The 26,154-nt window shown below is 42.8% G+C and overlaps 1 protein-coding gene across 3 annotated transcripts in view; it reads left to right on the plus strand.

Annotated features, from left to right (window-relative positions):
* Positions 1-878: 878 nt before the first annotated feature.
* The window catches only part of DNAJB12 (DnaJ heat shock protein family (Hsp40) member B12), a 36,019-nt gene continuing 10,743 nt past the window's right edge, over positions 879-26,154 (plus strand). For 2 of the 3 annotated variants that reach the window (XM_070945262.1, XM_070945263.1), the window contains exons 1-7: positions 879-1,017; positions 10,916-11,090; positions 12,168-12,313; positions 16,999-17,178; positions 19,224-19,343; positions 20,125-20,204; positions 22,720-22,829. In XM_070945262.1, coding sequence (XP_070801363.1) covers positions 885-1,017; positions 10,916-11,090; positions 12,168-12,313; positions 16,999-17,178; positions 19,224-19,343; positions 20,125-20,204; positions 22,720-22,829 — 944 coding nt within the window. In that variant the 5' untranslated portion in view covers positions 879-884. The remainder of the gene's footprint in view (positions 1,018-10,915; positions 11,091-12,167; positions 12,314-16,998; positions 17,179-19,223; positions 19,344-20,124; positions 20,205-22,719; positions 22,830-26,154) is intronic. The other variant, XM_070945264.1, reaches the window with a different exon arrangement.

Consider the following 26,154-nt stretch of genomic DNA (forward strand, 5'->3'; position numbering starts at 1 on the left):
GCCCAAATCCAGGTAAGTGGGATTACATCAAGGCGGAATTTCTCAACCTCAGCTCTGAAGATGCCTGGACTTCAATTCTCAGAGTTCCTCAGCCACAGTAGTTAAAGTTGAGAAACGCTGGTCTAATGCAGAGGTCTTCAAACTTGGCAGCTGTAAGACTTGTGGACTTCAACTCCCAGAATCCTCCAGCTAACTATGCTGGCTGGAGAATTCTGGGAGTTGAAGTCCACAAGTCTTACAGCTGCTAAGGTTGAAGACTTCTGATTTAATGAGTTCCGGGAGAGAGCTACTCCTAGGATGCATCAGGGGTGAAATCCAGCAGGTTCTGGAGAACCGGTAGCGGAAATTTCGAGTAGTTCGGAGAACTGGCAAATACCACCTCTGGCTGGCCCTAGAGTGGGGTGGGAATGGAGATTTTGCAATATCCTTCCCCCAGGAGTGGGGAGGGAATGGGGATTTTGCAGTCTCCTTCCCCTGCCACGCCCACCAAGCCACACCACGCCCACCAAGCCACGCCCACAGAACCGGTAGTAAAAAAATGTGGATTTCACCACTGGATTGCATGCATCTCTTAATACAATTTGGAAAAAGAACAAATTTCCTACGTTTAAAATCCTTCCGATTTCTTTCTTTCCCGCCCGGTGAGCAGGGCAGTTTTTTTCTGCCACTTCAGAGCGAGAGAGGCAGGTATCCAATCCATCCCTTTCTCAGCCGCAGATATTATATTTTTGCACTGCCAGGCTATTGGCGAGATTATGACATCCTGTGGCGCGGCTATTCCAAACAATACGGCCACGTTTGCCGCCTGACAATTGGGGAGTTTCCAGCAGGGGACGCTATGACCGTATCATCGTGCGCCGGCGCCTTCCACCGCTACCGCCACCATGGAATCCAACAGGGACGAAGCGGAGCGTTGTATTGTTATCGGGGTAGCCGCCATCAAGGCCAACCAGACCGAGAAGGCCCGCCGTTTCTTGGAGAAGGCCCAGCGGCTGTACCCATCTCAGCGGGTCGGCGGTGAGCGGCACACGGGGGAGGGTGGGGGAGGGGGTGGAGGCCTAGATGAGTGAGGCCTTGGGTAGCCGGTCTGACCTCTCACCCGTACTGCGCGTGAGCAGAAGCGAGGGTGGCGCGAGGCACCCTGGGACTTGAAGTCCCCTAACTGGCCGTGAAAGGAAAACGCGCCTTGTGAAGTGGGGTCTTCGAGGGGAAATTTCATGGCCGGCGCGGGGGACGAAGGGAAACCCGACTCGGTGAGCCGGGTTGAGGTTCTGCACGAAGAGAGCAGGGTTGTCGTTCCCTTAGAGGAACTGAGAGACTACAACTCCCAGCGAGCATTGCGCCGAGGGTGAAAGGGGCAACCCCGCACCTGAGTGATAGGGATGCCCCCCCCCGGAGTATTTCCCCTTGTCCCCCCCCCCCCCATTGCAATTCCCCTCTGCCGGTTCGTGTAGCTTCTCTCCCTTCTCCCCTTCCCGCCGTCTTCAGGGTTCCCTCCCGGTTTGGGACAGGCGCGGTGTAAGCATTCTTCTCTCCCCTTCTTTGGCCTTCTCTGCTGGGGATCCGTGGCCCACCTTTGCTACCCCCTTCCCTAGATCCGCTGGAGGACTGTAACCCCTCCCCCCACACACACACACACGCCTTCCCCCCGCCTTTAGCCTCGGTCCTGGCTCCTGGGAGCCTTTCAGATGATCTGGACTAAGCTCTGGGCATTGGCCGGGGCAGTTGGATGGGCAGCAGTCAAGGGAAGACTCTCTCCAGTTGGATAGGAAGTCAAGGGAAGACCCCCTCCAGTTGGGTGGGCAGAAGTCAAGGGAAGACCCTCTCTAGTTGGGTGAGCAGCAGTCAAGGGACGACCCTTTCCAGTTGTGTGGGCAGAAGTCAAGGGAAGACCCTCTCCAGTTGGATGGGCAGCCTCTCCAGCTGGGTGGGCAGCAGTCAAGGGAAGACCCTCTCCAATTGGATGGACAGAGGTCAAGGGAAGACCCTCTCCAGTTGGGTGAGCAGCAGCAAGGGAAGACCCTCTCAAGTTGGATGGGCAGAAGTCAAGGCAAGACCCCCTCCAGTTGTGTGGACAGAAGTCAAGGGAAGACCCCCTCCAGTTGGGTGGGCAGAAATCAAGGGAAAATCCCCTCCAGTTGGGTGGGCAGAAGCCAAGGGAAGACCCCCTCCAGTTGGGTGGGCAGAAATCAAGGGAAAATCCCCTCCAGTTGTGTGGACAGAAGCCAAGGGAAGACCCCCTCCAGTTGGGTGGGCAGAAATCAAGGGAAAATCCCTTCCAGTTGTGTGGACAGAAGCCAAGGGAAGACCCCCTCCAGTTGGGTGGGCAGAAATCAAGGGAAAATCCCCTCCAGTTGTGTGGGCAGAAGCCAAGGGAAGACCCCCTCCAGTTGTGTGGGCAGAGGTCAAGGGAAGATCCTCTCCAGTTGGGTGAGCAGCAGCAAGGGAAGACCCTCTCAAGTTGGATGGACAGAAGTCAAGGGAAGACCCCCTCCAGTTGTGTGGACAGAAGCCAAGGGAAGACCCCCTCCAGTTGGGTGGGCAGAAGTCAAGGGAAGACCCCCTCCAGATGCGTGGGCAGAAGTCAAGGGAAGACCCCCTCCAGTTGGGTGGGCAGAAGTCAAGGAAAGATCCCCTCCAGTTGGGTGGGCAGAAGTCAAGGGAAAGACCCTCTCCAGTTGGGTTTGATCCCTGGTGGACACATCAGTGTAATGTTCACAGTAATAGTATGGAAACCATTTGCTGTTCCCTTTTCCCGGTGTATTTTTTGGAATAGCCCTCTGTAGCCTATAACTGTTTTCCTAGTTTTCTGGCCACACAGACTTCTCCCAACTCTACAAAGGTTCCAGGGTTAGCCAAGATGGGCTGGATGCAGCCCTCCCCACACACATACTAGATGGATTAGTGGGAACTTGGGTCCATAAATTGTGCTCAGTTGCCTGGCCCTGTTTTTTTTTTTCATCACTGTAATCTCTTCCCTCCCACATCTGAGTATCTTCCTCATTCCACTGGGAAAGTATTGGAACCAGCAACAGCATTCAATTTGACTTTCTGTATCCCAAACAACATATTGTACCTTTGAGTACATGATGTTACAGACATTGTAGGGAGCTATCGCTTGTGCACTTCCCAGAGACAATTTGAAGGATGCTGGAATATTTCAACTCTCTGTTTGTAAGCAGCCTGGATTTGTGAAGATAGGTAGTTTTCAAATAGATCCAATGTTTTATTCCAAAATTTTAATAGATGTTCTACTGTGCCACTTCCTTCCAATCAATCCTTTACCTCACTGCCTCAGTCCTCCATGTGGATTGTCTGAATAACAGAATAGTAGAGTTGGGAGGGACCTTGGAGGTCTTCTATTCCAACCCCCCCCCCCCCCGCGCTCAAGCAGGAAATCCTATACCATTTCAGACAAATGGGTCTCTTCTTAAAAGCCTCCAGTAATGGAGCACCCACAACTTCTGAAGGTAACATTAGTGTCTGGCGATACTGTTTCTGCCTTATCTTCTCCCTTTCCCATCTTCTTTGACTTTCTTGCTTAATTATTCACTTTCCACTGACTTCTCTGAGTAGCGTTATTTTTGAACCCTGATCCTTCAACTGAAGAGCTCTTGCTGCAAGTTCTTAGTTCTCTAAATAAAGCTTTCTGTCATAGCAGTGATAAATGCAGACTTACATTATCTCTGATTAATAGAAAAATTAAAAATATTGTAGCCTTTTAACTTTTTAAAGCATTTTATAATTAAACCAAATACCATTATATCAGAAAATATTTAAATGCATTGTATAAATGCTGCCTTTCAACTTCTCAGATACCTCAGGAAAGACAGTTATAAGTGCCTCCAGAAAAAGGGTTGTGCTCTGAATAGTTATTCTTTGTTTGTTAGACTTATATTCTGCCTTTAGGTGAAGAGCTAAAGTTGGTATACAGTGCCCTGTGAAATGGGTCTCTGGCAGCAAGACAGTGACTGGCCCAGATCAGTCAATGAGCTTCTGTGGTTAATGATGGACTAGAACTTGGATCCCACTTTAACCTCTAATCACATGGGCTTATATATCGATGTTTTTGGGTCCACTGGTATTTGCAAGAGCAGTTCGATTTGGCTATTACAACTCTTTAAAAAAAATCCTGAAGGCTGCTGCATCCAACAATTTATTTTATGTATTTTTTTTTTTAATTTGATTTATATGCCGCCCTTCTCCGGAGACTCAGGGCGGCTTACAATGCGTTAAGCAATAGCCTTCATACTTTTGTATATTTATACAAAGTCAGTTTATTGCCCCCACAAACTGGGTCCTCATTTAACCTACCTTAGAAAGGATGGAAGGCTGAGTCAACCTTGAGCCTGGTAAGATTCGAACTTGCAGAAATTGCAGGCAGCTGTGTTAATTACAGGGTGCATTAAACCACTGTACTACCAAGGCTCCTGGTAGTACATTATTTACCTAATGAGTTAGGGATCAGACTGATTATATGTTTACCAATCAGTTACTTTGAAATACATGATCACTTCAACTTTGATTACATTTTCCCCTTCCTCTTGTACTTCATTTATTCTCTTTAAATACTTACCCAAAGGGGAGTGATTTGGTGAAAATCCACCAAGAAAAATACTCCTGTCACCTTTCCACTTGCCATTATGAGAGAAGGCTCATCTACATGCAGAATTAGGCGCATTTACAAATTTTACTTGGGTTGTTCGCGGTGTAATTAAACCAGGGAGGCACCATGAATTGCTATATTCTTTTTGTTGTATGTTCATGGTATAATGATTGTAGGATTTGACAATTGAGGGTTATTTGTGCTGATTCTTTGGAAGAAAATATTTTATTTTACAAATTCAGGAGAGCTGTAGTCTCTAAAAAGATAATAGCTCATTGAAATGAATTTTAACTGATGTGCTTTGAATGTCATAAGTATATGCCTTACCTGCTACTAATGCTATTACTAGCAAATAGCATTTAGATTTGTATACCACTTCATTGTGCTTTTACAGCCCATTCTAAGTGGTTTACAGAGTCAGCCTATTGCCCCCAACAGTCCGGGTCCTCATTTTACCCACCTCGGAAGTCTGGAAGGCTGAGTCAATCTTGACTACTACAATTATTATTATTACTGTTTTCGAGCACATTTTTATATTGATTTTTACCTAATTGAAAATGGCTCGGTTGGCAAAACAGCTATGAAACATCATGAAGGCTTTAATAAGATATTTTTATTCTGTAAAGGTATAATTAATTATATGTTGTTCTGAACAGACAGAACCAGTGTTGAAACCTTTGGAAGTAACACGTAATACAGAGAGATTTAAAGCAATCTGATTAATCCCTTGCATAATACATTATTGCAAGACGTTTAAGAACTGGGTTTTTTAAAATTTACTTTCTAAGGATCTGAAAAGTCCTGCATTGTGCATCTCCGTCATCCTCAGAAGCAGCCTGTTCATTTAAATTTTGTTTTGGATGCTATTTCCAATTATTGATGTTTTTTTTAAAAAAAAAAAACTTGTAGAATCTGGCATAACCAGAATTGCCTGTAGTAATGATCATAGTGCTTGGACAGGTTTAAGGTTGTACAGATTAATATCAAAACTTGAAGCCTGCCCATTTCCAAATCAACAGGCGGCACACTTATTTTCATGGGACTTGTTTGTGGCAATGGCTGAATTTCATGGACAAGTTTTCTTGCTATTTCCCATTGCAGCACAATGTAGATCTCGACTTAACAACAGTTCATTTAATGACTATTCAAAACCACAACACTGAAAAAAGTGACTTATGACCATTTTTCACACTTATGACCGTTGCAGCATCCCCATGATCAGATGATCAAAATTCAGATGCTTGGCAAATTGACTCATTTATGATGGCTGCAGTGTCCCAGGGTCATCTTTTGTGACCTTCTGACAAGCAAAGTCAATGGAGAAGCCAGATTCACTTAACAATCCTGTATCAACTGCAGTGATTCACTTAACAACTATGGCAGGAAAGGTTGTAAAGTGGGGGGGAGAACTCACTTAACAAATGGCTCACTTAGCCACTGAAATTTTGGGCTCAATTGTCGTAATTCGAAGGCTAACTATAATTGTAAATTCTAGACCATACTTAAGAATAGTCTCGCAACAGTAAAAAGTAAAGATTCTCCTCCGCATATGTGCTAGTCGTTCCTAATTCTAGGGGGCAGTGCTCATCTCTGTTTCAAAGCCAAAGAGCCAGCGCTGTCTGAAGACGTCTCCGTGGTCATGTGGCCGGCATGACTAAATGCCAGACGCGTACGGAACGCTGTTACCTTCTCACCAAAGGTGGTTCCTATTTTTCTACTTGCATTTTTTACGTGCTTTTGAAGTGCTAGGTTGGCAGAAGCTGGGACAAGTAACGGAGCTCACCCCGTTATGCGGCACTAGGGATTCGAACCACTGAACTGTCGACCTTTCGATCGACAAGCTCAGCGTCTTAGCCACTGAGCCACCGCGTCACTTACACCTACAGTACATAGCAGCAGTTGAGACATTACTGAGTCACCGAGTCTCAACTGTCCCTTTCATGGAATGGTAACAGACGATGTTCCAAAAAGGAAGAACATGTGTTTCTTTCCAGTTCACATTATTAGCCCTCATTATGAGTGGTGCAGTGGCCTAGAGGTGGAGCTCTCATCTCACAATCAGGAGGCTGTGAGCTTGATCCTAGGTAGCAGCAGATATTTCTGTCTCTGGGCACAATGAGTAAATATCAGCTGCGAACTCTGCATTGGCGACAGGAAGGGCATCCGGCTAGTAAACACTTAGCTCCATTCCGTTGCCCCGACTCCACCCCAACGCAAGGGATTACGGGGTCATCAAAAGACAAACATTGAGCCCGTGAGACACTGGCCCTTCAATCCTCAAGTCCTCTTCTGATCCGTATACAAGTAGTTCTTGAGTTACGACCATTCGTTCAGCAAAGGTCCAGGCTAGGTGTGCTTGGTCAGCAAAAGGGGACAAGAAAATGGTAACTATCATTTTGGTAAGTAGGGTGGCAGAGCACAGGGAGGCATGGGCCTAGGAGTGCAGGGTGTTCTGGTGGAAGGGCTGGGTCTAAGTCTCTGCACTACAGTGTTGGGCCAGGTTGGGATAGCCAGGGGTTACCAGGAGGGCTGCAGCTTCACATTGCAATGCGGATCAGAGGCTTCTTGTAACTCCAGCACTGCAGTTTGCCAAGAGGCTCTTGGACCACATTGAGGCAAGCAACCTCTGAGCCAGGTTTTGGGGCTGCTTGCTGCCCCTAAGGGAGATGCAGGACGGCCCAAAACGGCAGAGATTGGAGTGAATAGGCCAGTGATGGCGAACCTTTTTGCCATCATGTGCCAAAAGTGAGGGGACCACGGGGGGTTGCGCTGCCCACACCCATAATTCTATGCACCCCATGCATGCGCGTGCGACATCCCCCCGCACTCTCTCCGCTTTTGTCACACGTGGGCCCGGTAGGCCTGTTTTTTGCTTGGTCCCACCGGAAGTTGGCAAACGGGCCGTTTCCAGCTTCTGGAGGGCCTCTGGTGGGTGGGGAGTGGGGAAGGCCGCTTTCGCCTTCCCCAGGCTCCTAGAGAGGCTCTGGAGCCTGGGGAGAGCAAGGCCCTCCGGAGGCAGGAAACAACCTGTTTCCCTACTTCCGGGTGGCCCAGAAGGCCCAAAAATCAGCTGGAGCTGAGCTTGCGTGCTCACTGATATGGTTCCATGTGCCACCTGTGGCACGCCTGCCATAGGTTCGCCAACAAGGGAATAGGCAATGGAGGGGAGCTGAAGAGGAGGCAGTGCCTTCCTTTGAAAGAAACTGAGGCTCAAGGCTGAGAGGGGCAAGCCAAAAATGGCGTGTATCCTTGGCTAATGGCCAGTGTGATTTGGTTTACGACAGCAACAGGGAGTGCCAGGATCACGGTCATTATGCAATGCAGTCATGTGATGTCACGCATTATGACTGTTATCACTTAACCATGGGAATTCCGGTTCCTAATTGCCATTGTAACTTGAGGACTATCTGTATCGGGGATAAATAGAAGATTCTTATGACAGTGGGCTCCAGATCTCTTAATGATTGTTTCCAGCAAGCTCATATGGGCATTAAGTAGCATTACAGACAAGGTGGCATTTTGTGGCCACCAATCTAAAACTAATGACTTTTAACAGTGCTCTAAATCTTCATAGAAATGATTAGATGCCCTGGTTATATCCTTTCCAAGCTTAAAGCATCAAACTGTGCTATTCTTTAAAGAAAAGGAAGAAAGTGGCAAGCTTTTTTCCATGACATTGTGCCACCTTTAGCTGATCTGCATATGCTTGTTGCTTAGTAAAGTACGGAGTAGCATATCTTGCTGGAAATGTTGTTGAGTAGCCCTTTGGAGTCTGATAATACATACAACAGTGCACTGGAAACAATACGTAGAAAATAACCCAGGCAGAATACAAAATAGTGTCAGTTATTTCAAGCCACCACAGGAGAGTTGCTGTAGACAAATCAAACAGCACAACTTGTGGTTCCATCTGGTTTTTAATCGTACGATAGATTTGTTGGGAAAAGTCACGAGGGCCAAGTGCATTTTATAATAGTTTCACTCCCTTTAGCCAGGGAGCATTGTTAGTGATAAAAGTATGTTGGAATTGTGATTCAGAAGCATATAGAAAACTGCAGCCTTCCTGCAATCATAACTCTGTTGGAAGGATTAACGATGAATGGTTTGCCTACAGCAGGCTCCCTAAATTCAAAACATACCACTTAGTTTAAGTGGATCAGGTACTACAAAGTGGGGAAAGTACTCTCTCCAAAACACTGGAAAAATCATAGCCAATCCAAATAGACAAAACCAGACGATCTGTCCCCAAATAAAGCCATTTCATATAGACTGGCTCGGCTTTTGGTTTATAATGTTAACCAGGGCAGTGATTATTACTGTCGTTCTCCAATTAATAGGGAAAAATGAATTTTTAAAATTGTTTTAATTGCTGTCTTTGAATAGGGCTCTGCAAGAACATTAACATTACGGCAAAGCTGAATCAGAAGGGGCTGCTATAAACTCTTGAGATTCACGTTCTTTGCAAAAGTGGAATTAAAGTACTAGAATTCATCAATATTACATCAGGTCTTTGTGCATTTAGAGAGCTGGCAGCCACTGAGGTTTTGGAAATGGATGTAGCTAATATTCCCTCTGCGATTATCCCATTAGATACGCTCTCTTTTTTCCCGTTATTTAAAACATTCCGCATGTAGCGTATAAAAATCCGGACAACCACTAGATGGTAGCATGGAGATACAGAAGACTCATTGTTGCTTTCTAGTGGTCAGCCAGATTTTTGCCACCCAGATAAGTGTCTTCTATGTTCCTCTAACCATTTCTATGGTATTGAAACAACTGTTTATAAGGTTTACTCATAACATTAAGCCAGAATGTAATTAGTTTCTGATGTGATGGGAATTCACCCTTGATAGTTTAGTATTACAAGTTAGCCAAATCATTATGGTTTGTTCAAAGAAATGTGATTTCAAAGATCCTGAAGACTATGTATAAACTCAACATAATTCTTGGCATGAAGTTGGATAAGTGAGGATCTTACCAGCAGTATCAATTTAGGTGTTCTGTTTGTTGCTGAACGCTAGTTGCTTATTTGTTCTGATTTCCTGTTTTTAGTATGCAGTTTTGTTTTTATTGATTTTAAAATGTATGTTGCTTATCTAACAGCCTGTCCACAAAAACCCTGATATAATAAAAATCACATAAAAGACTAGGCACAACTAAAATATTTGTAAGGATTAAATGACTATATGTTGACATACGTATACAATTTTAATTTTGGAAGGTGTCCCATTTCAAGAATATAAAGGAATAAATATTCTGAAAATACTGTATTGGTTCTAATTCTGGTTCTGGTTATCACCTTTAAAGCGCTCCATGGCTTAGGACCTGGTTATTTACGGGACCGCCTGCTACCACCAATAGCCTCCCACCGGCCAGTACGCTCCCATAGAGAGGGGCTCCTCCGGGTGCCGTCGGCCAAACAATGTCGGCTGTCGGCCCCTAGGGGGAGAGCCTTCTCTCTGGGGGCACCTACGATTTGGAACGAGCTCCCCCTGGAGATACGTAGGATCCCGGATCTGCGCACCTTCCGCCGCGCGCTTAAGACTTTTCTATTTTATCAAGCTGGCCTGGCCTAAGTCTTCCCCCTTTTTAAATGTGGAAATTTTAAATTTTTAAATTTTAAATTCATCTTATTTATAGGGGCATGGGTAAGGCGTTTTAAATTGGGGAGCCATTTTGGATTTAATTCTGTTTTAAACGTATTTTAAACGTTTATATTGTATGTTTTTTAATTTTGGCTGTTCACCGCCCCGAGTCCTTCGGGAGAGGGGTATCAGAAAGCAATCTTTCTGTTTTGAGTTTCTAATAGCAATAGCAATAGCACTTAGACTTATATACCGCTTCATAGTGCTTTTACAGCTCTCTCTAAGGGGTTTACAGAGTCGGCATCTTGCCCCCAACAATCTGGGTCCTTATTTTACCCACCTCGGAAGGATGGAAGGCTGAGTCAACCTTGAGCCTGGTGGGATTTGAACTGCCATCTCAGTAGTCAGCAGAAGTAGCCTGCAGTACTGCACTCTAACCACTGCACCACCGCGGCTCTTATATATTTTCCAATAAATCTTGAAATCTGCCCATTAATATCATGCACATTTTTACACGTGCTTCTCAAAAAGAAATGGAGAAACTTCTGGAGTCTTCTGGAAGAAATCAAACAAAAGCTTAAAGAATGGTTGATTGGTTCTAATGAAAAGATTTGTCAATGAGGATGAGAACATTTGGTAATGACGGGGGGTGGGGTGGGGGAGAAAAAAAATAAATTTGTGAGAATGGAACCACTGGATCTATGCTGAACGTTTCTCTTTGTAGCGCTGTTGGACTCGCTCACCAAGCGCAAACAGTCAGCAGATGACCATTCGCAGCCCAAGGAATCCTCCAACCTCGGCAGTCAAAAAAGAAACGAGGATTTTGCTTCGGCCAATGGAGAAGCCGGGGGTGATACCAGCAAAGGTTACAGTCAGGATCAAGTAGATGCTGTGAAGAGGTAAGCCTTAGTTAAGATTCTGACCAACAGACCACAGTTACAATCATAGAACAACTTGTCGGTTAGAGTTGGAAGAGCAATCTCATAGGATAGACTACTTTATTTGGCCAAATGTGATTAGACGCACAAGGAATTTGTCTCCAGTGCAGAAGCTCTCAGCGTACATACAAAACAACAGAGGAGTAAGGATGATACTAATAAGAGACTATAGTAGAAAAGATGAGAAGGTTAAAAATACAGCCATACTACTGTGTTTCCCCGAAAATAAGACCCTGTCTGAAATAAGCGCTTGGCCTTATTGCCATGCGCTCAAAAGCCTGATTGGGCTTATTATCAGAGGATGTCTTATTTTGGGGGAAACAGGGTAAATGGGTAAAATATACATAAGGCAGTAATACATGTTGATCAATAGCATCCTCAGTCTTTGGGAAAGGGAGAGGGAATTCAGAAGACTTCTAACAGGATGTGTTTCCTAAGCAAGAGTTGTCAGTATGAGGTAAAGACCAACTGGTTAAATGTTTGTTCCTTAAAAATGATTTGTTTGACTTCTTATAATTTGCTTTTTTAAATTACAATTAATGTGGCTTGAAGTGGAAAAATACACTGCTGTTATAGAGGATAATACTTTTAGTGGTTTTTTTAATCTAGATTTGGGGGGGGTAATTACTGTATTTTTCAAAGTATAAGACGCACCTCTGGGAACAGCTGATTGGGGGGAAAGCCAATCAGCTTTTTTCTCCTTTTCCTCCCCAAAAACTAAGGTGTGTCTTATACTCCGGTGCGTCTTATAGTCTGAAAAATACGGTATGTCTAAAAGGTTTTTTTTTTCTTAAAGCCGTCCTCTTCTGTTTATATTTAGTTCTCCGAGTTCTTTTCTTTAAAGTAATATAGATGTGTGCCACTTGAGGGCACCGTTTTCACAGGCTTGAGTCTGATCTTCAGTTCAATATTTGGGTTCTATCCAGAAAAGGGAAATAAGGGACTGTATTGCTATGAGTTTTAATTCAGGAGAAGCAGAACCTGTAATTTTAAATAGATTGTCAAATGAGGTGTTTCGTCTGTCTTTTCAACTTTTAGGGTGAAACAATGTAAAGACTATTATGAAATTCTGGGCGTCGGCAGGGATGCCTCTGATGAGGATCTGAAAAAGGCCTACCGGAAATTAGCTCTAAAATTTCATCCTGATAAAAATCATGCACCGGGTGCCACAGAAGCATTTAAAGGTAAAAAAAATACCCCTTTTCTTCCAAGAGGCGTGTCTTTGCACCCTGAAAATTATACCTTTTAGTGACGGAAGTCCACCAAAGGGGGATGTTGTTGGTTTGTAATCATTAAAAGGGAAGTGGAAAGGGCCTCTTGCTATGTTAAATGCTCTTAAAAATCAAGTAAAAAGTTGTAAAATAAATGTACGTGTGATTAACTTATTCACTTCATGCATTTGATACAGAGACTTCTCAATCACTTTTTATAGTTGCTGTAAGACAGGGTAGCAAACCTGTGAATGGGTTGGTGGTGTTTATTGAAATCCCTAATAATTTGGTGCATAAATAAATGAAGAGTCGGACTTATCTATAAGTGCTTAAAAGAAACAGATTCCCACCTGATTAAAAATTTTATTTCTGTGCTAAAGGCAGGCACATGAAGACTGCTATCTGATACTCCCTTCTCCATGAGTTAAGCTCTGTTGCAAATTGATATGTTTTCTTTCTAAAGAGATGATGAAAAACACTCCTTATGGCTACAGTCTTAGATGCATGTATATTTACAAGTGGGACCCGGAATGTACTTGTCATAAAGTGTCAATCAATCTGAATGTATCCTGAACACATGGAATTTTTTTTGTCTGAAAAGTTACATGTGGGTTTATGGTGCAAACGCCTGGGATTTTGCTGTAACAGTTAAGATTATGCCTAAATATTAAAATGCTGAAATGATCCCTCCGTGATCTTCATACTTAATTAGTGCCTTGGATTTCAATTAGAAATCAATAATTGAATTCAAACACAGCTTTGAAACTGAATGTTTTTGTTTCAGTTTGTCACCTGAGCAAAATATTTTTTTTCCCAAGCTGAAACTACTATTTTTGTTTGTTTGCTTGCATTCTATCTTTGTTATTTTACAAATAACAAATGTCAACATGCCTTCGTCTTTGTATTTTCCCCCACAATAACTCAGCGAGGTGCGTTAGACTGAAAGAGAATGACTGGCCCAAAATCACCCAGCTGGCTTTCATGGCTTAGGCGGAATTTAACTTAAAACTCTAAAAGTCTCCTGCTTTCTAGCCTGGTGCCTTAACCATTAGACCAACCTGGCTGTACTTTTTGAGTATAAAATAAAGATAAAGGTAAAGATTCCCCTCGCATATATGTGCTAGTCGTTCCCGACTCTAGGGGACGGTGCTCATCTCCAATTCAAAGCCAAAGAGCCAGCGCTGTCTGAAGACGTCTCCGTGGTCATGTGGCCGGCATGACTAAACGCCAAAGGCGCACGGAACGCTGTTACCTTCCCACCAAAGGTGGTCCCTATTTTTTCTATTAGCATTTTTTACGTGCTTTCGAACTGCTAGGTTGGCAGAAGCTGGGACAAGTAATGGGAGCTCACCCCGTTACGCAGCACTAGGGATTCGAACCGCTGAACTGCCGACCTTTCGATTGACAAGCTCAGTGTCGTAGCCACTGAGCCATTGCATCCCTCAGTGAGTAATAATACTGAAGGGTTAATTACAGCCATGAAATTGGGAAGCTGCATCAGGATTTGGATCACAGCACTGTACTCGTTTGTTCTCTTTTATGTTAGGGCTGGGACTAAGAATGGGACTGGATGGGATAGGATAGGATAGGATAGGATTCTTTATTGGCCAAGTGTGATTAGACACACAAGGAATTTGTCTCAGGTGCATAAGCTCTCTGTACATGCAAAGCAATAGAGTAATAATAATCATAATGATACCAATAAGAAAGGTAGTCAAAAAAATGAGAAGGGTAATAGTAATACAGCCATACTACAGGGGGAAATAGACATAAGACTTAGATTTAGCTTCCAACTCTTCTTAGTTGGAATCAGATTAAAACTGTCCTTGTCTAGACAGCCACAGTATATCTAGCACAAAACTAACACTACATAGGATTCTTCATTTGTAGACTTTATATTATTATGTTTATTGAAGGATTTTCCAAGATCCATATATCACAACTGTGATGCATGAGCTAAATAACACTTTAGCCTCCTTCTACTGGACCATCTTCCAAGAGTTTATCTTTAGCTAAGCATGTTTTATTCCTCTTGTTTAATCTTCCGAGAGTTTAGTATTCTCTCTCTGGAGATGCCTCGGTTAATGTTTTTCAGTCACTGATGTCAGTTGATCCTTTAATTTTCCATTTTGCAGCGCCAGATGATAATGGTGTTATTTTTACGTTTTAGACCTTGCTGGAATTAATTGCGCTTCTTCGTTTTGCAGAGTAAACCCATGCAAGCCAAATTCGGCACGTAGATAGTTTCAGCATCTTTTAAATGGCTGTATTGTTAATAAATAACAAGAGTGTAAGAATGCACCTAGTTTTGATAAAATGGAAATGTTATACTTTTACATTTTTAGCACATTGTCTTTTGAAGTTTCAGGATTCTGTTCCCTTTTAGAATTTCCTTTCCAGTTAAACCATAGCTTTGATCATTCAGGCAAAGAAAATTAAGTCTTAACACTCCATTGAAAACCATTAGATCAAGCATGAGATGAGCACGCACCAAATTTAGGCATATTTCTCAAAGATAATCTTGCTCTTTTTCATCAAATATTACAGTACATAGACTTTCCTTCACACAGGTACTTAATCCCTGGCATTTTTCATGTTGTTTGGTTTTAACTTTTGTGGTTATAGTTTATTGCCGATTTATTCCTCTTCTGGTCATGCTTTTTTTGTAATGCTGTGAAAACTGTCAGTATTGTGTTACTGTGTTTTTGCAATATTGTGCTTAATCACGATAGCATAAGTCTGAACATCTGATAATTATGGATGGGAACTGAAGTCAAGGACAGTTTCCTATAAATGGGAAAATTAATTTGAGGAATAAAAATATTAAATATAATTTAGAAGAAATATAATTTATATTAGCAACGAACCTGAAATCAAAGCAAACAACAGCAACAATATGATTACAGAGATGAATTTGGATTTGACCATTGTATTTTTCCATAATAATAGTAATGTTGATGGTAGCTTCTGTGCCTCAACTAATTATAAATGTTTTATTCACCCTGAGTTCATTTCCGTTGCTTCATAATTCTTGCCATTTACTTTGCTCCCTAGCTATTTTCTGTTAACTTGCATTTCTAGTTATTCTGAGATGAAGGCATTTCCTAGAATAATTTTTCCAAAGAAGAATATTTACTTTATTAAATAAATCATAGTGATGCAACCAAATTGAAAGGTGGGTAGCAAAGGAAGGGAAAGTAAGACTCAAAAAGAGAAGCTAGAATAAAATGCAAGGGATTAGTGTGAATCTTCATTAATTCCACTTAAATCCCGTTGGAATCATTTTGAAGAGTTCCTCCCCCATGTATTTCTTACTTGATTCCCCATGATTGGTTCTGTATAAAGCTGTGTTTCATTTCATTTCTGAGGAGCTGCCTTTGAAAGATTCACCGAAAGCCAGCTCATGTGTGTAGTAAGAAAAATCCAACGCATGCTAAGGTTCCACTTTTTACCATGTTTCCCAAAAAATAAGACCTCCCCGGATAATAAGCCCAATTGGGCTTTTGAGTGCATTGCTAAAATAAGCGCCCCCCGAAAATATTTAAATGCATGCACAACTGGTCACCGCCATTTCCTCTGGTTAGGGTTAGGGAGACAGAGCTGCAAATCAGGTAAGATGGCAAGAGGAGTCCCATCTTGCTCCACGTGCCCCAAAATAATAAGACCTTCCCGAAAATAAGGCCAAGCGCTTATTTCGGGGTTCAAAAAAATATAAGACAGGGTCTTATTTTCAGGGAAACACAGTATTCATTTTGGAATACAGCTTTGTATAATGTATAAATTATTGGCAGGACCACTAGAGAAACCATATCTCTAAGTTGTCTGGACCTCAACTTTAATAGTATGGCAAAGACTTGTGAGAAGGTTTCAGACCTTCCAATCCATAGTTGCAATCTGAAAATAATTGGAGCCTGCTTGCAATCTAATGTTAAACAACATACAAGAAATAATACTCTGCACCACTAATCTCCTGATAAGTGCAATGGTCACGTGACAAAATGAACATTTGAATACAGCTGTAAACCATAGCCAGAAGATCCAGTCTTTGCACCAGCGATGCAGTCTTTCTTTCCTCTACTTTTCCCTTGGAAATATCTTTTTATGGAACAAGTTGAACTGAATTTCAGAAAAAAGGATGGGATATGGTTATCGTTATTTATTATTCAAATGGTTTCCTAGGTTCTCAAGACATGTGATGTAAATTTATCAGTAATCTTTCCTCTAAAGGTAGGATGAACATCTTCAGAACACTAGAGCCCACAGGCTGAAAGAAATAGTGTTGTGGGTGATGGATTTGAATATAAGGTGGGAGATGCTGGACATTTCCTGATTTGTTCCGTCATAATATGAGCCGCGGTGGCGCAGTGGTTAGAGTGCAGTACTGCAGGCTACTTCTGCTGATCACCGGCTGCCAGCAGTTTGGCAGATCGAATCTCACCAGGCTCAAGGTTGACTCAGCCTTCCATCCTTCCGAGGTGGGTAAAATGAGGACCCAGATTGTTGGGGGCAAGAGGCTGACTCTGTAAACCACTTAGAGAGGGCTGTAAAGCACTATGAAGCGGTATATAAATCTTATTGCTATTGCTATAATCACCATTAACACATTAGCTATTGCCAAGGGAATGAATATGACGATTTCCTTCTTTCTTACATTTTAGCCATTGGGAATGCATACGCGGTCCTGAGCAATCCAGAGAAAAGGAAGCAGTACGACCAGTTTGGAGATGCCAAAGTCAGCTCTACGCGACATGGTCATGCGGACTTCAACCGAGGCTTTGAGGCAGATATTTCTCCAGAAGATCTCTTCAATATGTTCTTTGGTGGTGGTTTTCCCTCTAGTAAGTCATGGAATTTATGTTCCCAGCTGACAAAGGAAAGGCTGTAAAGGAAAGGAAATACCTCTGAGTTGGCTTTTCTCCTGTTTCCTCAAGGAGGGAAATCCAAGATGGAAGCCTGACTCATTTGTTACGCCAGAGGAAACAGTGTTCATTGAAAAGCCTAGGCCAGCCTTTCTTTGACAGGGCAGTCTTTGAAACTTCCTTAAAATTATAATGGAAATTTGATGATGTATTTAACAAAAACATATATGTCATCCACCATCAACCAGGTCATGGGTCTATCCAGCTGGATACGATGGGAGTTGCAACCTCCAAAAGATTGTCCATGTGGGAGGTGTTGACTTAGATCTATAATGCTAGGAAAGTTTCTGATAGGTTTCATATGCTGGACAAATAACAATATTGTTGGGAAAATGGTTATCGGAGATAAAATCGGGGTCTGAGGCCGTGGGTCAGGTTGCACGGACACTTGGAGAAGAGAAGTATTTTAAAGTTACTTTCTGTTCCTCGGGGCCCAGACATTGAGAATGTAACCGGATCTAAGTGTCTTCAGGCTAGTAGTAAACGTGCTGTTGGCAGAGTTACACATTGTAGCTGAGAATGAAGCTATAGGCAGAAAAGGGCTCCTGTTGGGTGAGTTCTGTGCTTTGCTATGGGGAGTGAACATTCCATTCCTCACACTCTTAAAGCATCTGTTGAGAAAAGAGAAGCTTTTTTGCTGACTTTCTGTCTTGAGCTTTCTTCTAATCCCACCTAAGAGGATGGGTGATCACCTTTTGGGGGATCTAGAAGGCATCTTTCTGTAGGTAAAATTGTCTAGACCAGGGGTCTCCAACCTTGGCAACTTTAAGACCTGTGGACTTCAACTTTCAGAATTAGTTGAAGTCCATAAGTCTTAAAGTTGCCAAGGTTGGAGACTCATGGTCTAGTACACTGGTTTGGGTGGTAGAGATCAGTTGAGGTTGCCTTCGTATAGCGTGTAGCTCAGCTTGCTTGTTTGCTCGAACTGTTTGGAACGATTTGCTAATGCTTTTGATCGTAACTGAATGGAAATAACAAAAGGAAAAAAAAAACCTCAGGAGTCTCTACAAACTTTATACCATTATGTGGAAATCTAAGCCAGGATGCAAATGTCCTCTTTTGATGTCGGCGAACAACCCTCACATTTTGTACCGAGATTCAGTATTTGAGCTTATATCGACATTGTTGCAAAGAAAAAATTCCACTCTTTCAAGTGGTGCACAATGGTTTTCCAGTTTTCCCCCTGAATCATAATACTAATCCACGAAGAAATTACTTGTAGATTTATGTTCAACATCCCAAGTATCCACAAAGGTGCGTTTTGTGAGTTACACACACACACACACACACACACACACACACACACACACACACACACACCTTTGAGCATTTTTATAACCAGAATTGTTGGCAACTCAGGAATTGCATGTGTCCGTGAGCTTCTGGCCGTGTGCTGATTTCAGCTTCAGAATCGCCTTGAAAACTAAGCCCAGCGTCCAGATAATATTCTTTGACTTTCCGCTGTCCACGTTGATGACCATCTAACCTGTTGATAACTTTTTTGAGGGCTTCCACCTTCCATCCCAGCAGGTTGCCATGCTCTCTCCTAAACATTTATCACTTGCACGGCATGCCTTGGCTTGGCTGTTGAAAGGATTGAATGTCCATTAAAACATGAACCACTTCTAGAGCAGCAGAAATGTGAGAGATTCGCGGATAGATAGCTAACTGAGCGGGGAGACATTTCCAGGAGGAGGGCTGTCCCGATTTTACCAATTAGAACTTGGTTTTATCAAGTTCTGTCCAGCTTATTGGTTTTTTTTAGTGGAGCGAAGGGTCAAGGAGGGGATGTGGAGGTCACGGTCCATTCCAAAGCGATAGGAAAGGGAAGGGAGGATCCAGCAGCCAAGCGAATAAAAGAAAAGGAATAAAACAACAGCAACTCAATCTGCAGGTTTTCGAAAAGTGAGGAAGGGTTTTCCTGAGAGGCTTGGGGGGCATACTTACCTGAGTCTCCCTGGCAGGCTCCACCTTTAATAGAGAGCCCAAAGGAAGAAGACGCTGCGATTACAACATCTCAGTCCGCAACAGAAAGCCTCCGAGAGTGGTGGAGCCTACTTGGAGAGAACACCAGGGAGAACCGCGTGAGATTAACTTCCTCTGGGAATCCGCACCCTTTGTGGCCAAGGAGTTGGGGGCCCAGAGCGGCCATCTGAGGCTGCTTATCTTAACAGCCAGATGGTGCAGCAGGTGGGGGAGAGAGAGAGGGGGGGAGGGAGGAAAGGGCTAGAACAGGGGCCTCCAACCTTGGCAACTTTAAGACTTGTGGACTTCAACTCCCAGAGTTCCTCAGCCAGGAACTCTGGGAGTTGAAGTCCACAAGTCTTAAAGTTGCCAAGGTTGGAGACCCCTGGGCTAGAAAAGTCCCTGGACTTCACAACTTTTACCGCCACTTTATTCCCTGAATAAAAAAGGCTTACGACTGACACCAAGAGCGTTCCTTGGAGAGCAGAAAATAAGAGTCAAACGATGCTGAGGCTACTATTTGAATCTCAGTAATTGGAATTTGGCTTCTATCCTTCACGGCCAGGAACAGAGTGTTCAGGCATTTTATAAAAGCCAGTATCCAAATAAGCTCCCCTCCCGCCCCCATCCCCGCCCCAAAAGAACCCAGTCTGCCTTTGTTATCGTTACAGTTACCGTTCTTCCATCCATCCGTTATCACCTTCTAAGCTTGTCTTTCCTGAACTCGCTGGCTACAACATCCACAATTCGCAAACAAATAGACGAAACTGGTTTGCGTTCAGTTGAAAGCACCCTGTTAAACTTCACTTTAAAAAGAGGGATAATTAGGAGCTTCTCTCAAGGATATTTGGCTGATGGACAGTCTTCGACTATTCTTAAAAAGCTTCTTTTCTCTCATAGGTAACGTACATGTATATAGCAATGGCAGGATGCGGTATACCTACCACCAACGGCAAGACAGACGAGAACATCAAGGCGATGTAAGTCGAAGCGAGGCAAAGGGAGAAATGAAAATATTTCAGACCATGCACCGATCTGTTTCAGTCAAATGGCATTTTGTTATATTGCTTGTTTCCTTAGGAGGTCTGTTTAATTTTTTTTTCCTTTGCTAATAATCCCAAAGTGCAGGAGGATGCTAGGCTTTTGGTTTGCAGTTAACTGTTGCTTTCATAAAGGCAGTTTTCATTGCTATTTAGGTGTAGGAGTACAGTTCCTGCCTAATGCTAAAGTAACAGCATTATCGTGCTTTTGTAATGCAATGTGCTGAAAGTCTTTGAAAATGTGTTTTGAAAATGATCTCTGTTTTGTTGCAAAGATCTTTTACCAGTACATTGGGTACCCATGAGTCGCCTACGGAAAGCTGCAAACAGAAAAGTAAAGACTCATGCCTTTCCACTAATCTTCCTTAGCACCTAATATTGAGGAACAGCCTGCCTCTGATATTGGAGTTAGCATGGAGTCATTCTGATTGCTGAGTCTATTACTGGACTCATCCTCCAGAAAATAAAAGCTATGAAGCAGAACGTCATTTGTTCAGTGTTGGCCTCTACCACAGACTCTCTAGAGCAGGGGTGTCAAACTCAATTTCATAGAGGGCCGCGTCAGGGCTGTGGTTGACCTTTGGGGGGGCATGGCCAACTGGGTGGGTGATGTCGACTGGGCGGGCGTGGCCAGCTTGACGCCACTCCCCAAACTGCTGGCATGTTTCCTCTTCGCATTGGGTAGACCAGACCAAAACCACACTGGCCCAATTTTTCCTCTTTGCATTGGGTAGACCGGGCCGAAGCGATGCGGGCTGGCCCCCTACATTTTCCAGGACGGCCCCGCAGGCTGGATCTGACCACATTGCGGGCCATATCAAGTCCGTGGGCCTTGTGTTTACACCCTGCTCTACAGTCATTAGGCAAGACATGATTCCCATCATCTTAAAATAAGGATTCATACCCATTCATAAAATAAACTAAATGTCACAGGTGGAACTTAGGGTTTCATTTCTATCAGAATATTGTTTATTAGAGGATATGAGGAGTCCTTAGTGCTCTTGGAGCTTGCTTGTCTTCTTTAAGACGTTTCATTACCCTAACTAGGTAACGTCATCAGTGCTATTAGAGGATATGTCTGGTCCATTCACAGATCATTATTTTTCTCCTGGAGTGCCCCAATCCAGATAGGGCAGGAATATTTTGTTAATTTCCAGAAGTTAATCTTCTAGAACAAAGAATGGAACATGTAGAAACAAGGCAAGGAGGAAGTAGAGAGCCAGTTGGGCCTAGTGGTTAAGGCACCAGGCTAGAGAACAAAAGATCGTGAGTTCTAGGTCTATTTTAGTTATGAAAGCCAGCTGGGTGGCCTTGGGCCAGTTACTCTCTCTTTCAGTCCAACTCACCTCACAGAGGAAGAGTTGTGAGGAAAATAAGAGGGAGGTGTGTTGGATATGTTTGCCACCCTGTTTGTAAAAATAATAAAGGCAGGATACAAATAAATAAATACCTAAAACGGGACTAACCTGAAGTCCCTTGCACTTCCTTCCAGTTTTTTCCAGATGATTTAATTTGGAACAGAGTTCAGGGAAGATCAAAAGCTGTGAATAAGTGTACAGTACTTTAGATTGGCCGCAGTACTTCATAGAATTGTTTAGAAAGCTTCTGGGTTCAACAATATGCTTGGTCATAATATAAGTTGATTTTGTTTTACCAGGTTGTGTGGACCCAAGCAACTGTAGCTTATTCAACAAACCATGGTAAAAATCATACCATGACTTAGTTTGTAATACAGACATGTAAAGATATAGTACATGCAAAATACCGTATAAGACTATAAGACACACTTTTTTGTCTCCCAAAAGGGGGCAGAAATGTCTATGCGTCTTATAGACCGAATATTGCCGAAGCCCTGCCACCTGCCAATCATTTTTTTGCCTCCGCACACCCTTTTTTTGGCCTTTTTCAGGCCTTTTTTTTTTGGCCCATTTTCGAAGTTTTTTTCGGCCCGTTTTTGGGGCCCGTTTTTGAGGCTTTTTTCGGTCTGTTTTCGGGGCTTTTTTTGGCCTGTTTTCAGGGCTCTTTTCGGCCTCTTTTTTTGGGCCGAAAAAAGCCTCAAAAACAGGCTGAAAAAAGACTGGAAAAGGCCCGAAAAAGGGTAGGCCAAAAACATTTTTGTTGTTTTCCTCTTCTAAATTTAGGTGTGTCTTATAGTCAGGGGTGTCTTATAGTCCGAAAAATACGGTACTTCAAGCATTTGCTGAATTGGTATGAAACCATAGGGCCTTTCAGAAGTTAGTCTTCACACATCATGCTAAGCCATGGTTTGACTAACCACGTGGTATTGACTAAATCAAATGTGAGCAAATTCACATGACATCCAAAAGCCATAAGTTTAAAAAAAAAAAAAAAGCACATTGTGGGCTACCAAAGAGGCGAGATTTGAACCAAAGTTGTTAAAGGTAAGTGGTTTGGAGGAGGCAAATGATTGATCTTTTCAATTCTTTCTTCCCAGGGTGGCCTTGGGCTGTTTGTCCAGCTGATGCCTATCCTCATTCTCATCATCGTGTCTGCCCTTAGCCAGATGATGGTCTCCAGTCCACCTTACAGTTTGAGCCACAGACCGTTAGTGACCATTATTCTTGTCCCTATAGTTAACCTGGGTGGTAGGGTTTGGGGAAAGACTTAAGAGCAAAGCTTTTATTGACCAGTGATTGGTATTCTTTGGTGTGTTTTTCCCATCTCTCTTTGTTTTTTTCTTGGTTTCATACCATGCACGCTGGGATAAGATTGCTTAAGCCAGGGGTCTCCAACCTTGGCAACTTTAAGCCTGGTGGACTTCAACTCCCAGAATTCCCCAAAGCTGGCTGGGGAATTCTGGGAGTTGAAGTCCACCAGGCTTAAAGTTGCCAAGGTTGGAGACCCCTGGCTTAAAACATCCAGGTATTTATGTGGTAAACATTTACATGTAAATTGTAGGACTTCACGGTCTACGGGAGTAAGACTCATTTAGTTGAAACTTGACCCAACCTATCATCTCTCATCAAGGGTACTATTTCACACAAAGAAGCATTTCTGTGGCATCTGAAATCCTCCACAGATTGACTGTTTAGATAGATGATCTTGACCATGTAATTAGAAGGATGCCTTTTGGCTGCCATTTTCTGGGTCAGGAAATCCTCAGTGTGGAATTTTTCTAGCGAGTCTAAATGCTGAGGTGACAATGACAGAAGGAGGGGATATTAGGCAGGGTACATGCCCCAAGTTATAGCCCTGGCGTTTCTCATATATGTCAGAAAAAGCATCTCCCTGAATTCTAGGAAGGTTCCTACCAATCAGTGTTTATGATACCAGGAAGGATGGACCCTATTCATGCAAATTGTCCAAAAAGGAAAGTAGAAAACAAAGAAATGTGGACCTTCTGTAAGAATAAGCTGCCCCCCCCCCCGCCCCCTTATTATATGAAGGGCTTTAGGTGGTTCTGGCAGAAGATCTGGCTATTTTGTTGTGCAATTGTCAGTTTTACTGATGGATTGACATGCAGAATTGACGAAGGTAAGGCAGGAGATATTGCCTACACAAAAGTACTCCTTATTCTGTGAGGACAAGATTTTTGGATATTGAGGCTGTGGGTGCTTTTCCATTCTTTTCACATTGTCATCATTCAGTGATGAGTTGGAAGCTGGAACCTTGAGGCATAATCTGATTTCTCTGCGGGTCCTTCTCCAGCCTGGCATTGAATCAGCCAGAAGGGAAAGAAATGTGGACACTTGAGCCCTTGGACTGGAGGAGACATCCATCCTTTGACTGATAGGTTTTGGTTCCAAGTCGTCTGCTGGTAAAACAAGTCACAACTAATAGACATAAGGGAGTATATAAGCCTCATATATTGTATTGCATGTTAGGATGCCACCATGTTTAGCTGGGTTTTAGTAAAATGTTGACTAGAATTCCATTCTTTAAGAGGTGGTTTGGTGTGAGTTTTCCATATGTTCTGCCATTCTAAGGAGATTTTTTTAAAAAAAGGATTATAAACTATACATTCAAATTGGCACTTTTTAATAGCCAAGTTTGGCATCCTTTCACTATTTGTTTAAATTGAAACAGCACATTTTTATGATAAAATACTTGCTTTTAAGAATTCCTGAACCAAACTGGGATAAGTCATCTTTTAGTTTGCAGTTCAAATTTCATAAATTCTGCATTTTTTAAATGTCGAATTCAGAAGCTGAACTCAGATCCCAAAGCACAGGCTCAACAAATCAGCTTTTTGGAGTTCAGTGTTTAACAAAAGCAGAATTCATGAATGTAATCTCCCAAGCTTGAAGCCGACTATCCCAATCAACTTTGTCCCAAAATCCATAAAAAGAAATATTTCACCAGAAAGATGTGCATTTTCAATTTTGACGTCTGAATACCCGGAATAAAGGATTTTAACACTTGAATATTTTTAAAATGCAGTTTTTTAAAAACTGTGTGACATTGTCATTCTTTGAAGCTCCCTCCTCCTCTAGCTATTCTTCATAGCAACATCTTGCTGTGATCTTCCATAGATTTTTATCAGCTGGTGGCATGACTGTATAGGCCCTTGTGCAAGACCACAGCCTTGATAAGAGCTCTTAGTAGCTTTCCATGTCATAGGCTGGAAGAAGCCAAGATATTTCTCTTTGTCTTTAGATGCAGAAGTCCTCCGGTTCCTGAAACTCACAAGAAATCTTCCCTTTGTTCAATCCACATTTCCTTCCTCAATAGCTTGTTTGCTGAATAATTTATTGATTAGTCTTAGATCGTACTTTTTAAAAAGTCAATATAGGTTCTACGTTGTTCTAGGATAAAATAGACAAGAAAATACAGTAATAAAATACATGTGTGTAAGAACAAGCATTCAGATAAATATATCACTTTTACAGGATATAATGAGTTCTTAGCTCAACTGCCTTAACTATGAATTTAGCAGATCTGCCCCAGAATGTATACATTAGAGCCCAGGAGGAAATAAGACAATCTGACATCCAGATCCCAATGGGCTGGTCTTTCAAGTAGGGATGTTAAGTATCTAAGACGGGCATATCAGTCAAAAAAAATGAGTAATATCATGTATTGATGTAGTGTATGTAATAAGTATGTATATAATGGCTGGGCCACTGCATGTACACATTCTCTCATGATATGGCAGGAGATGGTGAAGGTGAAGTGTTCATATTTGGCCACGAGATCCATCAACACAAATCTTGCTCTAGAATAGCCCTTGAGAATTGTGTCAAAACTGATTGATAGGTATTTTTCGAATTGAAAAAAGAGTTTTCTTTTTAGTAAAACCAACTTTAAGGAGCAATTTTTTTTTCCTTACCAAAAATTCCATGTCATTTTGCACACTGATATCTGGGACTCCTGTTTAAAAATTTCTAATAAAGGAGAATATTTGTAGCTCGTGGTTGATGTGAGGGAGTCCTTGGCGCTCTCTGAGCTTGGTTGTTTTCTTGCAGGCTTTTCATTACCCAAACTAGGTAACATGTCGTTGGGGAACGTATTTGGGGTAATGAAAACAACCAAGCTCAGAGAGCGCCAAGGACCCCTCATTAAAAAATTCCCTTGCCTGGGAGACAGTTGAGAGTAAATATTGGGTGTGAACAGCAGTGGGTTTCACATTTTGTTGCTATTGGTTTGTCCTGCGTGCGTGTGCATCTTCCGCACACACATGCACCTTCCACAGATGCGCCCAGCCTTCCATGCATGTGCTTTGCTCGCACGTGCGTCTTCCACGCATGCTCCCAGCCTGAAAACCGTGCCTAAATAGGACAGCATAGAGCTGGGACTTGGGGGTGGGCCCACCCGCGATCTCCGCTACTGGTTCCCACGAACCGGTACGAACCGGCTGAATACCACCTCTGGGTGTGAAATAACGTTAGTAAGTTAGTTTACCCAGGAATTAAAAATTTGGTCTGCTAGA

The sequence above is a fragment of the Pituophis catenifer genome, unplaced genomic scaffold, assembly GCF_029215685.1.
Source record: "Pituophis catenifer annectens isolate HBS135680 unplaced genomic scaffold, rPitCat1.0.hap2 SCAF_6, whole genome shotgun sequence".
NCBI lineage: Eukaryota > Metazoa > Chordata > Lepidosauria > Squamata > Colubridae > Pituophis > Pituophis catenifer.